The sequence below is a fragment of the Capra hircus genome, chromosome 3 (assembly GCF_001704415.2).
Source record: "Capra hircus breed San Clemente chromosome 3, ASM170441v1, whole genome shotgun sequence".
In the NCBI taxonomy this organism is placed as follows: Eukaryota; Metazoa; Chordata; class Mammalia; order Artiodactyla; family Bovidae; genus Capra; species Capra hircus.
The window spans coordinates 70,373,767-70,389,020 of NC_030810.1; the positions used below are offsets into that span (position 1 = coordinate 70,373,767).

The following is a 15,254-nucleotide window of genomic DNA, read 5'->3' on the forward strand; positions in this document are numbered from 1 at the left end:
TTTTAAACAGTTTTTTGGTGGAGTCTTTAGGGTTTTCTATATATAATATCATGTCATTTGCAAACAGTTACAGTTTTACATCTTCCTTTCCAATTTGGATTCCTTTTATTCCTTTTTTTCCTCCTTATTTCTCTGGCTCCTACTCCCAATATTATGTTGAATAGAAATGGTGAGTGAGCTTCCTTGTCTTGTTCCTGATGTTAAAGGAAACGCTTTCAGTTTTTCACTGTTTAGGGTTATGTTAACTGTGGACTTGTTATATATAACCTTTATTATTTTGGTGTACATTCCCCCTGTATCCACTTGTTGTGTTGTGCATTTTCATCATGAATGAATATTGAATTTTGTCAAATGCTTTTTCTCCATCTATTGAGATGATCATATAATTTTTATCTTCTTTTTATTAATGTGGTATCACATTAATTTGCAGATAATGAACCATCCTTACGTCCCTGGAACTAATCTCTCACTTGATCATGGTATATGATTCTTTTAATGTATTACTCAATTCAACTTGCTGTTATTTCTTTTAAATATTTAATTTAAAATACTTTTTATTGATACTGGAATATATTGTTTTACAGTGTTTAAGTTTCTGATGTACAGCAAAGTGAATCAGTTTTGGGAGGTTTTTTAAAATTATTATTACTGATCAAGCCTCCTTACTGGTAATTGGTCTATTGAGATCTCACTTTATGTTTCTTTATTATTTGGTCTTGGTGGGTTGTAAGACTTATCTATTTTTTTCTTGGCTGACCAATTTGTTAGTGTATAATTGTTCATAGTAGTCCCTTAAGATCGCTTATGTCTTTGGTATCAAGTTGTAATATCTCTTTCATTTCTGATTTTATTTAAGTTCTCTCTTTCTTTTTCTCTTATTAAGCCTTGCTAATGGTTTGTCTATTGTGTTTATCTTTTTTAAGAACTCAGCTGTTAGTTTCATTAATATTTTATATTGCCTTTTTAGTCTATCTTTACTTTATTTCCACTCTGATCTTTATTTCATTCATTTACCTAACTTTGGGCTTAGTTTGTTCTTCCTTTTCTATTTCTTTAAGGTAGAAATTTAGGTTGTTTTATTGGTGTCTTTCTTGTTTCTTACTATATAAATACAGTGTTTATCACTATAAATTTCCCACTTGCATCTGCTTTTGCTATGTCCCATAAGTTTTGGTTTACTATATTTCTATTTTAATTTGTTTGAAGATAATTTTTTATTTTTCTGTTGATTTATTCTTTGACACGTTGGTAGTTACGTCGCGTGTTGTTTAATCTCCACATAATTGTGGGTTTTCCAGTTTTATTCTTGTAATCGATTTCTGGTTTTATACCATTGTGGTTGGAAGGTGCTTGATATAATTTCAATCTTCCTAAATTTGTTTTTGTTTTGTTAATCTTCCTAAATTTATTAAGACTTGTTTTATGACTTAACATATGATCCATCCTGGAGAATGTTCCATATTCACTTGAGAAGAATATGTATACTCCTGCCCTGTGTTGGATGAAATGTTCTGTAACTGTTAAGTCTATTTGGTCTAACTTACGGTTCAAGTCCAATGTTTTCATAATGATTTTTTGTATGGATGATCTATCTATTGATGAAACTAGGGTACTGAAGTCCCTTATGGTTATATATGCTTATCTCTTTCTCCCTCTGGTCTGTCAATACTTACTTTGTATATTTGGGTATGCCTGTGTTTTTTAGGTGCAAAATATATACAAATGTTATATTCTTTTGTTAGATTGACTCCTTTAGCATTATATAATGACCTTCTTTGTCCCTTGTTACACTTCTGGCATAAAATCCAGGGAGACACTTGTAGTTTGGAACAGGCTTGAGGGAGAAGGTAGAGAAAGTGTCTTCTGGCCTCCCTGGTCTTTCGGGTGCCCCTTGTTGTTTGTTGTTTGGTAACCAAGTCGTGTCTGTTTGTGACCCCATGGACTGCAGCACACCAGGCTTCCCTGTATCTCCCAGAGTTTGCCCAAGTTCATGTCCATTGAATCAGTGATGCCATCCAACTATCTCATCTTGTGTCACCCTCTTCTTCTGCCTTCACTCTTTCCCAGCTTCAGGGTCTTTTTCAATGAGTCAGCTGTTCACATCAGGTGACCAAGGTATTGGAGCTTCAGCGTCAGTCCTTCCAGAGAGTATTCAAGGTTGATTTCCTTTAAGATTGACTGATTTGATCTCCTTGCTTTCCAAGGGACTCTCAAGAGTCTTCTCCAGCACCACAGGTACCCCAGATGCATGCTAAAATAGAAGGCTGACTTTTAAAGTATGAAAATAGATCTATTTTGGAGAAAGTCTGGGAGATGGGCATATCTTGCTTGCTTCTTCTGTACTGAATTCTATGATGTTAGCCATGGTACGTCCTTGCAAGCCTGTTAACTGCTTCTTTGTTTGCTATAATCTTGTGGGTCTCAGGGATGCAGGCCCCATTGGCTTTCACAGCTAAGTGTTTGGAAAACCCATTGCTCACATGGAAGTCTTAAAAGTTGGAACACTACCTGTGGGATCTAAGCCCTTTACTCTTAAGGAAGAAACTGGAAGCCAGGTGTTCCTTCCCATTGTATAGCCTGTGCTTGGCATGGCCTTTATGGCAAAAGTGAAGCTCAGCTTTCCTATTAGTTTTGATGTGGGCTTTTCTCATTCACCCAATGTGTAGATGTTTCTCAGCTAGTTTTTTCAAAGGGAATTGTTCCTTGTACAGTTGTAAATTTCATCATTTGTACATGGAGATATGAAAGGAGCCTATATTGCCATCTTGGCCTGGCCAATTGAATCATGATGTTTACTTTAGAGGGTTTTTAATTTTTTTTTTTGAATTATAAAGTATGATAACTCATTTACAGGAGATTTGGAAAATACAGAACAAGATTACATATAGTTATACTATATATTACAATTTTTTAAGTAGATAAATTAAGATTTTTAGTTGGAGTTTCAATATCAAACTCTCAAAAATTAATATAATGAGTATACAGAGAAGAAGGATGTAGTAGACCTGAAAAGCTCTGTGAACCAATTCAACATAATTAAGATTTATACATTTTCACACATCAGAAGGATACAAGTTATATGCAAGTTCCCATAGATTGTAAACTAGGAGACACTGAAACATACCCAAAGACATAAAACAAGGTTCAAAAATTTCATGGTTTAAAGGTATTGAAATCATAGCATCAGTTCTGTTATCACTGTGGTATTATGTTAGAAATCAATATCAAGAGATATTTGAAAATAACCCATCTATTTTCAAGTGCAATGTGACATTTACCAAGAGAGAGCTTCAACTTTGACATCAAAAGCCTCAATTAAAAAAAAAAAGCCTCAATAAAGTTAGACTGAAGAAAACAGAGGGTAATTGCAGAGGAGAAAGCATTTAATGAGAAGTTAATATAAAAATGAGAAATTAATGTTAAAGATACTTTTAAAAATCCCATGTATTTGGAAGTTTAATGTCAACTTTTAAATGATGGATGTATCTAAGAAGCCATAACAAGGAAAATAAGAAAATATTTGTAACTGAATGAAAATGAAAAGAGAATTTACCAGCATTTGTTGCGTGTAGCTGAAGCGGCTCAATGCAATTAAATACAATTTCAAATGGCAATTGAAATGAGCAATTACAATCTCCTTGCTTTCCAAGGGACTCTCAAGAGTCTTCTCCAGCACCACAGGTACCCCAGATGCATGCTAAAATAGAAGCCTGACTTTTAAAGTATGAAAATAGATCTATTTTGGAGAAAGTCTGGGAGATGGGCATATCTTGCTTGCTTCTTCTGTACTGAATTCTATGATGTTAGCCATGGTACGTCCTTGCAAGCCTGTTAAGAACTGCTTCTTTGTTTGCTATAATCTTGTGGAGTCTTGAATGAGGTATGAAAACAAATAATTTTGTGAGATTTGAACATCATCTGTACTTTAGTTAATAATACTGTATCACTTGTTAATTTCCTGTGTTTTTTTAAATATCATAGTATTTCTTTATATTCTCAGAATTGGATTAGAAGTTTCAAGCCTTATTCAAATTTTCTTTATAAATCACTAAGATAGTACATTTTCTGGACTTTTACCAGTAATACTAGATGCCAAAATATATGACACTATATCAAAATTTGAGTGAATATAAATTAGAACTCTAGCATTCTGTTCATACTAAGCCAAACAAGTAGAATCAAAGTGTCATAAGTTTAGCTAGGCAAAAATTCACAATTTTTCTAAAATATATATATTATACATACTATATATATGTTACAAAAGCTTTTCTACTACACTTGATAATGGCTTGAGAAACAACAACAAAAAAGAGAGAAATTGGAAAACATAAGCTAAATGAAATGGGAGCATTGACTATGAAATAGAAAACATGAATCAAACTAGATAAAAGTAAAAGACCATCATCATGTAGTTTAGTTGCTTTTAAACATGGCTGTGGGTTAGGAATACATCTGGCACTTTGGAGAAGAGTAGCAATACCTGGGCATTTTTATTTTTCAAAAAATTCCAAGATAATTCTGTTGTGCATCTGGATTTTTAAAAGTAAATACAAGTTTTTCTGTTAAATGGTAATTTTAGTGATACATAATTCTGTTCTTTTCTGTTGACCAATCATGATACAATGATATTAAGCAAATAACAATTACATAATCATAATACTGAAAGATGTTTATCAGTTTTCATAGTCAATAGCCAGACAAAAAATAATTACAGTTGCAAGCCATAATGGAAACATAATGAACCTCACAATATGAAATAATTACATACAGTTTTGGGCATAGAGTAATATGGTAAGTGGAAGTGCATATGTGCGCATGTTCTCATCTGCCCATCCAGTCTGTGTCTTTTGATTGGTGCATTTAATCTATTTATAGTTAAGGTAATTATCACTATGTATGATTATATGAGTCTTTTCCAACACCACAGTTCAATAGCATCAGTTCTTCGGCGCTCAGCTTTCTTCACAGTTGGAAAAGACTCTTGAGAGTCCCTTGGACTGCAAGGAGATCAGTCCTAGGTGTTCTTTGGAAGGAATGATGCTAAATCTGAAACTCCAGGACTTTGGCCACCTCATGCGAAGCGTTGACTCATTGGAAAAGACTCTGATGCTGGGAGGGATTGAGGGCAGGAGGAGAAGGGGCCGGCAGAGGATGAGATGGCTGGATGGCATCACCGACTTGATGGATGTGAGTGTGAGTGAACTCCAGGAGTTGGTGATGGACAGGGAGCCCTGGTGTGCTGCGATTCATGGGGTCGCAAAGAGTCGGACACGACTGAGCAACTGAACTGAGCTGAAGGGAGTAAAATAAACACAGCCAATTATAGAACTGCTGTGACTTAAGTTACATAGTCATGTTAATGTATGTACTGAATCTTGATGTGACCAAAAGTATGTTTTAATTAGATAGGAGTGGTGAAATATAAGAGATGTATGCCTGTTATGGTAGGCAAGGCATGGATGGTGTGGGTGATAGGGAAGAGGACTAAATTGTCCTGTTTCATAGTTAGAGGTCAGTAGATAAATTATTTAAAACTTTCTTTTTGGTCATAGGCCTCATATAGCTGATAAACATAGTGTGAGTAAGGGAAAGTAACAGTGATAAATCAGACATTAGCTGAAGGAGAGCCTGGGTTTCTCATTCCTGTGTTTGTGTATTACGTGAACCTTTGAAAGCTATTTGCAAAATTTTGTTTATATGTTCCTGAAGTTTTCAGAGTGACCTTAAAAAATGTCCAGACTTCTGTCTTTAGGAGAGGTGTAAGGGGTGGTATGATGATAGTGATGGTGGTTTTCAGCATGCTTGACAGCTGAGGTTGTTTGGTGTTGATTCTTTTTTTTTTTTAATTTATTTTTTTAAAGTTTTTGGCTCCATGGTGTGTAGGATTTTAGATTCCTGACCAGGGATTGAACCCTGCCCCCTGCATTGGAAGTACAGAGTCTTAACCGCTGGACTGCCAGGCAAGTCCCCTGGTGTTGATTCTTGATTCATGTTTTTCTTCATGTATTATTTAATCATCTTATATGGAAAAAAAAAAATCAGAGAAGGCAATGGCAACCCACTCCAGTACTCTTGCCTGGAAAATCCCATGGATGGAGGAGCCTGGTGGGCTGCAGTCCATGGGATCGCTAAGAGTTGGACACGACTGAGCAACTTCACTTTCACTTTTCAGTTTCATGCATTGGAGAAGGACATGGCAACCCACTCCAGTGTTCTTGCCTGGAGAACCCCAGGGACGGGGGAGCCTGGTGGGCTGCCATCTCTGGGGTCGCACAGAGTCGGACACGACTGGAGCGACTTAGCAGCAGCAGCAGCAGGATCCTTTGATCCTGTTGGGCTTCTCTGGTGGCTCTGATGGTAAAGGATCCACCTGTAATGTGGGAGACCCAGGTTTGATCCCTGGATTGGGAAGATCCCCGGAGGAGAGCATGACAACCCACTTGAGTATTCTTGTCTGGAGAATCCTCATGGACAAAGGAGCCTGGCGGGCTACAGTCCATGGGGTCACAAAGTATCTGACACGACTGAACAACTAAGCACAGCACAGCACATGATCCTATTACCGTTTTCTTTTTTTCAATTAATTTTTTTATTGAAGGATAGTTGCTTTAAAGAATTTTGTTGTTTTCTGTCAAACCTCAATATGAATCAGCCGTAGGTATAAATATATCCCCGCTCTTTTGAACCTCCCTCCCATCTCCCTCCCCATCCCACCCCTCTAGGTTGATACAGAGTCCCTGTTTGAGTTTCTTGAGCCATACAGCAAATTCCCGTTGGCTACCTATTTTACGTAGGGCCTGTTACCATTTTCTTAATTGTTTTGGGTTTATTTTTTGTAGATCTTTTCTTTTGTGTTTCCTGCCTAGAGAAGTTCCTTTAGTATTTGTTGTAAAGTTGTTTTGGTGATGCTGAATTCTCTTAATTTTGCTTCTCTGGAAACCTTTGGATTTCTCAATCAAATCTGAATGAGAGTCTTGCTGGATAGATTATTCTTGGTTGTAGGTTCTTCCCTCTCATCGCTTTTAATGTATCATGCCATTCCCTTCTGGCTTGGAGAGTTCCTGTTGAGAAATCAGCTGATAACCTGATGGGAGTTCCCTTGAGTATTATTTATCATTTTTCCCTTATTGCTTTTAATATTTTATCTTTGTCTTTAATTTTTATCAGTTTAATTATTGTGTGTCTCGGTGTGTTTCTCCTTGAGTTTATTTTGCCTGGGACTCTGCATTTCCCAGACTTGGTTGACGATTTCCTTTCCCATATTGAGGAAGTTTTCAGCTGATATCTCCAGATATTTTCTTGGGTCCCTTCTCTCTCTTTTTGTGGGACTGGTATAATGCAGATGTTGGTGCATTAACTTAGACTGTCTTTATCTTTTTTTTTCATTCTTTGTTTTATATTCTGTTTTGTGGCAGTGATTTCCACCATTCTGTCTTCCAGGTCACTTACCTGTTCTTCTGCCTCTGTTACTGATTCCTTCTAGTGCATTGTTCATCTCTGCTTGTTTGTCCTTAGTTCTTCTAGACCTTTGGTAAACATTTCTTACATCTTCATTGTTTTCCTGAGATCCTGGATCATCATCACTATCATTAGAAAATGCAAGATTATATTAAAAAATATTTTTTACTGCTTTTGAGTACATATGTGATTTTTCAGATAGACTCTTGGTAGTTATTCACCCCTATTGATCATGGCAGTTTATTCTTGAATTTGGAATTAATATCAGTATTGATGCATAGAAATAATTTAATATTAGTTCAAATTGCCAATATGTATGATTAACATTGTCAGCTAAGACCTTAAAAAAGACCAACCCCACTGATAGTTGTGAAGCAATAAATGATTTTATGGTAAAATGGAAGTTATTGAAAAGCAAAGAAACTCAATTATTACTATAGAAATACTTGTAATTATTATGCTGAGCACTTAAATCCCTTTTATAAAATGCTTGATATTGACTTACCTGGTGGTCCAGTTGCTAAGACTCTGCACTCCCAGTGCTCAGGGCCTCAGTTCTATCCCTGGTCAGGAAACTAGATCTCACGTACCACAAGTGAGTTCTCAATCTGCAGCTAAAGATCCCATGTGTGGCAATGAAGACCCAGCACAGCCAAGTACATGATTTTTTTTTTTAAATGCTTGATATTCATAGTACTATAGGAAAGTTGAATAAACAGAATCCGAAATTATGTTTCAGGTGAACCCTCTATACTTTTATTGAAATAGTAATATGCTTAGTGTTCTGGGGATTTATATAACATTTATACAAAATTATAAAACCTCATTGCAAAAAATTGAATCTAAAAATTTTAAAGATTCTACATAGTATATCTCTGTCACTTAGTAGTAGTAATCTCTGCTCACTTGTTATATATTACCAATGAGATAAATACAGTGGTATTGCACTTATCAATTATTCAGAAGTGTGTAAATTCAGCTACTTAGAAAGTTATCAGAATATTCTCAGAATAGCTGCAATTCTTAAATGAACTATAGATACATAGATCTTAGAACGTTTACCATGATTAGCCAGGATAGCAGGCAGAAGGTAGAATTTCTTTGTTTTCTGACGCTAGCTCTCCAAGTCAATTTTAACTGGCTCTAAGATCTAGTTTGGAGAGAGAAAGAAGAAAAACTAAGAGAAGAGCAGAAGCTGGCATAAATGTAACAATTAGAAGTAACTATAAATCGGAGAAGGCAATGGCACCCCACTCCAGTACTCTTGCCTGGAAAATCCCATAGACGGAGGAGCCTGGTAGGCTGCAGTCCATGGGGTCACAAAGACTCTGACTGGACTGAGCAACTTCACTTTCAAATGTAACGATTAGAAGTAACTATAAATAGTGGAAAGCTATTCACTGAAAGCAGCAGTAAATGACAGAGAACAGAAACAGAAGTGAGGGAGAAGAGAAGAAAGAACACTGAGGCATCTGATCTTTTCAGTTTAATAGCCTAAAAAGTACCCTAGTATTTGAGTGTGTCTGGAGTAAGGGCAAAGGTAAATCCATTTCTGAAGGCCATAAAACATCAGTGTATTATGGCCTACTACAGTCAGAATCACAACAGTGAGCTGCTTTGAGTTTTAAGAAAAAGTTGAATTATGTTTAATATATTTGGTTTACTACATTTCTTCATGAAAGTTAGGTGTTGAACTCTTAAGTTAAATGGAATCCTGCTTATCTGAGATACCGCATTTCTTAATGTGACTGGGTAACACACAGAAGTTTAAAAAGAAACTTAAACTGCACATGACCTTATATATGTGAACTTTATAGTTATTTCATTAAATAATTGTGGTTATAACAATGTGAATACAAAATTTGCTTGAAAAAATTGGCACTTCTGCCACTTACAAATCAAGTTTGCCTAGAATAAAGTGGTATAAAGACTGCAGAAGTGAAATATGCATTTTGTAATGCACACTGTTGTTATGACAGTTTTAGCTATAAGCACAGTATTTTTAGAAAGAATGGAAACTATCAGTTTAAAAGTGACTGGTTTAGAAATTTGCATCTTATGGATACCTGTAAGAAAAGGAGAATGTATTTGAACAGGGGACTACTATACATATTATATAACTTTTAAAATTAAAATGTCCTCCCTTTATTTTTTTGACTTGAGCGCTTTTCAGTATATACACTCTCAATTGTTGGGATCCCTGAGTTGGGTCACAGGACATAAATGAAGGACATGGAGAAACAGAAATGAAAAGTTTATTTAATAAGGATTGATTTATTAAACATTATTAATTATTTAAAGGCTTTAAAATTTTTCTAGTAAAGATTTTTTGTGATGATATATACAGCAGAGAAGCTAATATACATTTATTTCCTATTACAAATTTTGAAGGACATTATTTTTTGTGTGTATACGTAAGTTTTCAGTCTTTAATAGAAATTTATAGTCATAAATATTAAGAAAAATTCTATAAGGAACATACAGTTTTCATGGAATTCCTTATATAGTTTAAATATAATGCTAATGACTATAGTTAATTGTCCCAAAATGAAGGGTTTTAACGTAGTTTTAACTATGTAGTTTTAACATAGTTAACAACCCTCATGAGTTGTTATAAAAGAATTTCTGTACTGTACTAGAACCAAGTTTAACTTAGATGACTTCTAAGTCTATGATTTCCTAAGTAATTCATTTATTTAACAGATATGTAATCAGCACCTACTATTTACCAATTTTTCTATAGGAATCAGAATTAACCAGATTACAAGCCAAAATTTCTGGACATGAAAGGGCAGAAGACATCAAATTTCTACCAGCCCCATTTACATCTCCAGTAGAAATCACGCCTGATATTCAAGATTCAAAATTAGCTAAGCATTCTCACACAGCTTTTTTCAAGTGTAGAAAACTACGTCGCTCTATTAGTGCCAGTGATCTTAGTTTCAGAACTCATGGTGATGAAGATCTTTCTGAAGAATTACTACAAGACTTAAAAAAAATGCAATTGGAACAACCTTCAACGTTAGAAGAAAGCCAGAGGGATCTAACTTATGCCCAGTCAGACTCATTTAAACCTCTCACATATGATGATAATTCTGAGAATAATGACTTCAGTACTCTGAGTGGAATGCTAAGATACATAAACAAAGAAGTGCGACTATTAAAAAAATCTTCTATGCAAACAGGTGCTGGTTCAACTCAGGTATGTATTTCATACGTTAGAAGTTACAATGATTTGTCTCCAATGAGGATCATTTTCTTTTTTTAAGAAAAAAATGCATACATTTAAATAAAATACTCATGTCATTAGGTGATGTGCACAATTATTCAAAGTATGAAAAAACTCCTTGTAAGTTCAAAATGCTTTTACCTAGACAAGTAGAGTTGAAAATTTAACTTTGAAAATTAATTTTTGTTAAAATAGACTAATATTTGATTAAGTATAATCTCTATACTTGATTAAAGACTAACTCTACCTCATATTAGGAAAGTATTTTGAACTCCAGAGTACTGGAAAATGTTCTTTGGAATGCTAAAATTAGTTGTTTTCCTAGACTTCCTGGAAACCATTCTAGTAAAGATTATTCAGGTGGCCTTTTGTTTTGGTCATAGGCTTCCATAGTGACTCAGAATATCACATTCACATGATTTTTCTACTTCCATTATTTTTTAAACATATCGTCCTGAAGAGGCAACTTTATCGCTGCTACACATATATTACAGACAACTTGACATTGTTTGTAAGCAGTTAATCTATAGTTTGCATACAGAAATAAAGATTTCTTTCAGGTAATTTCACCTCTTTTGAAATGTCCATTTTCCTCGTTTCAAACATATCAAAGTAAATTTGGTGGCCTAAAATGTTTAAAAAGTGTTTTTTGAATGGATTCAAGACAGACTCAGTTCAGTTCAGTTCAGTTGCTCAGTCGTGTCCGACTCTTTGCAACCCCATGGACCACAGCACGCCAGGCCTCCCTGTCCATCACCAACTCCTGGAGTCCACCCAGACCCATCTCGATTGAGTTGGTGATGCCATCCAACCATCTCATCCTCTGTCGTACCCTTCTCTTCCTGCCCTCAATCTTTCCCAGCATCAGGGTCTTTTCAAATGAGTCAGCTCTTCACATCAGGTGGCCAAAGTATTGGAGTTTCAGCTTCAACATCAGTCCTTCCAATGAACACCCAGAACTCATCTCCTTTAGGATGGACTGGTTGGATCTCCTTGCAGTCCAAGGGACTCTCAAGAGTCTTCTCCAACACCACAGTTCAAAAGCATCAATTCTTCAGCACTCAGCTTTCTTTATAGTCCAACTCTCACATCCATACATGACCACTGGAAAAACCATGGCCTTGACTAGACGGCCATTTGTTGGCAGAGTAATGTCTCTGCTTTTGAATATGCTATCTAGGTTGGTCGTAACTTTCTTTCCAAGGAGTAAGCGTCTTTTAATTTCATGCCTGCAGTCACCATCTGCAGTGATTTTGGAGCCAAAAAAAATAAAGTCTGACACTGTTTCCACTGTTTCCTCATTTATTTCCCATGAAGTAATGGGACCAGATGCCATGATCTTGGTTTTCTGAATGTTGAGCTTTAAGCCAACTTTTTCACTCTCCTCTTTCACTTTCATCAAGAGGCTCTTTAGTTCTTCTTCACTTTCTGCCATAAGGGTGGTGTCATCTGCATATCTGAGGTTATTGATATTTCTCCCGGCAATCTTGATTCCAGCTTGTGCTTCCTCCAGCCCAGCGTTTCTCATGATGTACTCTGCATAGAAGTTAAATAAGCAGGGTGACAATATACAGCCTTGATGTACTCCTTTTCCCATTTGGAACCAGTCTGTTGTTCCATGTCCAGTTCTAACTGTTGCTTCCTGGCCTGCATACAGATTTCTCAAGAGGCAGGTCAGGTGGTCTGGTATGCCCGTCTCTTTCAGAATTTTCCACAGTTTATTGTGATCCACACAATCCAAGCCTTTGGCATAGTCAATAAAGCAGAAATAGATGTTTTTCTGGAACTCTCTTGCTTTTTCGATGATCCAGCAGATGCTGGCAATTTGATCTCTGGTTCCTCTGCCTTTTCTAAAACCAGCTTGAACATCTGGAAGTTCACTGTTCACGTATAGCTGAATCCTGGCTTGGAGAATTTTAAGCATTGTTTTACTAGCATGTGAGATGAGTGCAATTGTGCGGTAGTTTGCGGTAGTTTTCCTTTCTTTGGGATTGGAATGAAAACTGACTTTTTCCAGTCCTGTGGCCACTGCTGAGTTTTCCAAATTTGTTGGCGTATTGAGTGCAGCACTTTCACAGCGTCATCTTTCAGGATTTGAAATAGCTCAACTAGAATTCCATCACCTCCACTAGCTTTGTCGCAGTGTTGGAGCTTTTATTCATTTCTCCACATCCTTCCTTACATGGTTAAAAAGAGCTTAATTTGGAACTCCCTGTTGGCCTGTAGGGCTTCCCTGATGGCTCAGATGGTAAAGAATTTGCCTGCGATGAGGGAGACCTAGGTTCAATCCCTGGGTTGGGAAGATCCCCTAGAGGAGGAAATGGCAATCCCACTCCAGTATTGTTGCCTGGAGAATCCCCATGGACAGAGGAGCCTGGCAGGTTACAGTCCATGGGGTCGCAGAGTCAGACATGACTGAGCGACTAAGCACAGCGGCTAGCCTAGTGGTTAGGACTCCAGGCTTTTACTGGATTCATCCCCTGGTCGAGGAACTGAGATCCCACATTGTTAGTTTCCTTTCTTGGATTTTCTTAATGGTTTATTTTGTCAGTTCCATTCACAATAAAGCCTCTAGCAGAGTAGTAGTTTGCTTTCAGTTTTGACAAAAGCTTCAAAAACTGTAAAAAGTTACACACACATACAATTTTGAACACAATTTCAAGAGTTCACACAAATGTCAAGTTAAAAACTCCTGCTTTAAAGCAGTTGTGAGTTAATTAGCTGATTTACAGTTTATTAGGAATTTGAAAGAAGTATTGTTTATCCATTTTGTTTTCAAAAAAAAAGAGCAGTTTTCAAAATATGGTCTGTATACCATGCAGTAAGATGAAAAATAAGAATTGAGAAAATCAGTGATTAGGTAACAATTAAAAATGAAAGGAAAGAAAGGATGAAGTAGGAGTACAAATAAATACTTAGAGACATGATAACATTTTCAAATTCCTAGCCCAGGTAAAGATCAAGATATGACAAGAATATTTGACCTGTAGTTTTAGAATCTCCTGAGACGGTTCCCTCTATTTTTCTACTTCTCTGTATTGTGCTACTTCTTTGTACAAGCATTTCTGTCCTATCTTTTTTTTTCTGCTCTGTTTTTCTCTCTTCTCTCTTTTTTCTCTCTTCTGCTTTTCATTGACTTTATCAATTTAATTTAATCCTTCATTCCCTCCTGACCCCCCCAACCAGAATTATTTGCTTTTTCCATCCATGCAATCCATTACTGACTTTCTGATTCTTGTTTTTCAACTGACTAAATATTCTCCACTCTTGTTTTAAACTATGCCCCTGATTCTTATAGTGGATTTTTAATGTTAAATCATGATTTCAAATAATAATCTATTACTTTGCATTTTTCCAGGGAGAAAATTTATAGTTAAAAGAAGATGCTGATGTGATGAAAAGTGGAATTTTTGGTACTGTGTAGTGTTTACTTATTATATGTAGTTCCTACTTCATATAAACTGGTATTTTATTGCTTTTAAATAAATTTTGTATTTTAAGATTTTTAAAGAAAGTTCTTTCTTTTAAGCTTACTTATACGTTTTGTGAAAATTAATTCAATTTATTCATTATTCTGATTTGAACTTGCTACTTTCCTTTTATCTTTTACTTAGAAATCATTATTAAAATGCATAAGTACTTTGAATAACTTATATTTTCAATCAGATTTGCTTATTTTTCTAGTGATACTTTATTTTTAAAAGAAGTAATATGAATTTAGAGCTCATTCTGCCACAGGTTCATAACTATACTAATAATGGCTAACTTTTGTTAAATGTTTACCACTTACCAGGCACTATTTTAGGCTCTTCATATTTGTTGATTCATTTAATCCACATAACAATCTTGTAAAGTAGATATTACAGGCATACCTCAGAGATATTGTAGCTTCAGTTCCAGACCATTGCAATAAAGCAGTAAACAAATTAAATCACAGTAAGGAAACATAATTTGTTATGTTTACATAACTATGTATGTTAGTCTCTGTAGCATTATATCTAAAAAAATCAATGTACATGCCTTAATTTTAAAATGCTTTTATTACTAAAAAATGCTAAGTGTTACCTGAGCCTTCAGCAAGTCATAATCTTTTTTCTGCTGAAGGATCTTGCCTCTCTCTTGGTGGTTGCTGAATGTTGGGGGTGGCTGTGGCAATTTCTTGAAATAAGACAACAATGAAGATTGTCACATTGGTTGACTCACTCTTTAACAAACAATTCTCTAACATACAGTGCTGTTTGATAACATTACCAACAGTAGGACTTCTTTCAGAACTGGACTCAATTCTCTCACATCCCGCTTTATCAGCTAAGTTTATGTAATATTATAAGTCCTTTGTTGTCATTTCAACAAGCTTTACAGCGTCTTCACCAGGAGTAGGTTCTATTCCAAGAAACTACTCTCTTTGCTCATCCATAAGAAGTAACCATTCTTGCATCTTGAGATTGTGGCAGTTTCATCAAAACTTCATTTTGGTTAGGTTGCTCAATCATGTCCAACTCTTTGTGACCCCATGGACTACAGCACATCAGGCTTCCGTGTCCATCACTAGCTCCTGGAGCTTGCT

At 35.7% G+C, this 15,254-nt stretch overlaps 1 protein-coding gene across 6 annotated transcripts in view; it reads left to right on the forward strand.

The window, feature by feature from the left end:
• CCDC18 (coiled-coil domain containing 18) overlaps positions 1-15,254 on the forward strand; it is a 114,778-nt gene that overhangs the window by 93,402 nt on the left and 6,122 nt on the right. For 2 of the 6 annotated variants that reach the window (XM_018045770.1, XM_018045772.1), the window contains exons 27-28: positions 10,202-10,660; positions 14,046-14,100. In XM_018045770.1, coding sequence (XP_017901259.1) covers positions 10,202-10,660; positions 14,046-14,060 — 474 coding nt within the window. In that variant the 3' untranslated portion in view covers positions 14,061-14,100. Of the gene's footprint in view, positions 1-10,201; positions 10,661-14,045; positions 14,321-15,254 lie in introns of those variants that run through there. The other 4 variants (XM_018045769.1, XM_013962618.1, XM_018045773.1 and 1 more) reach the window with 2 other exon arrangements.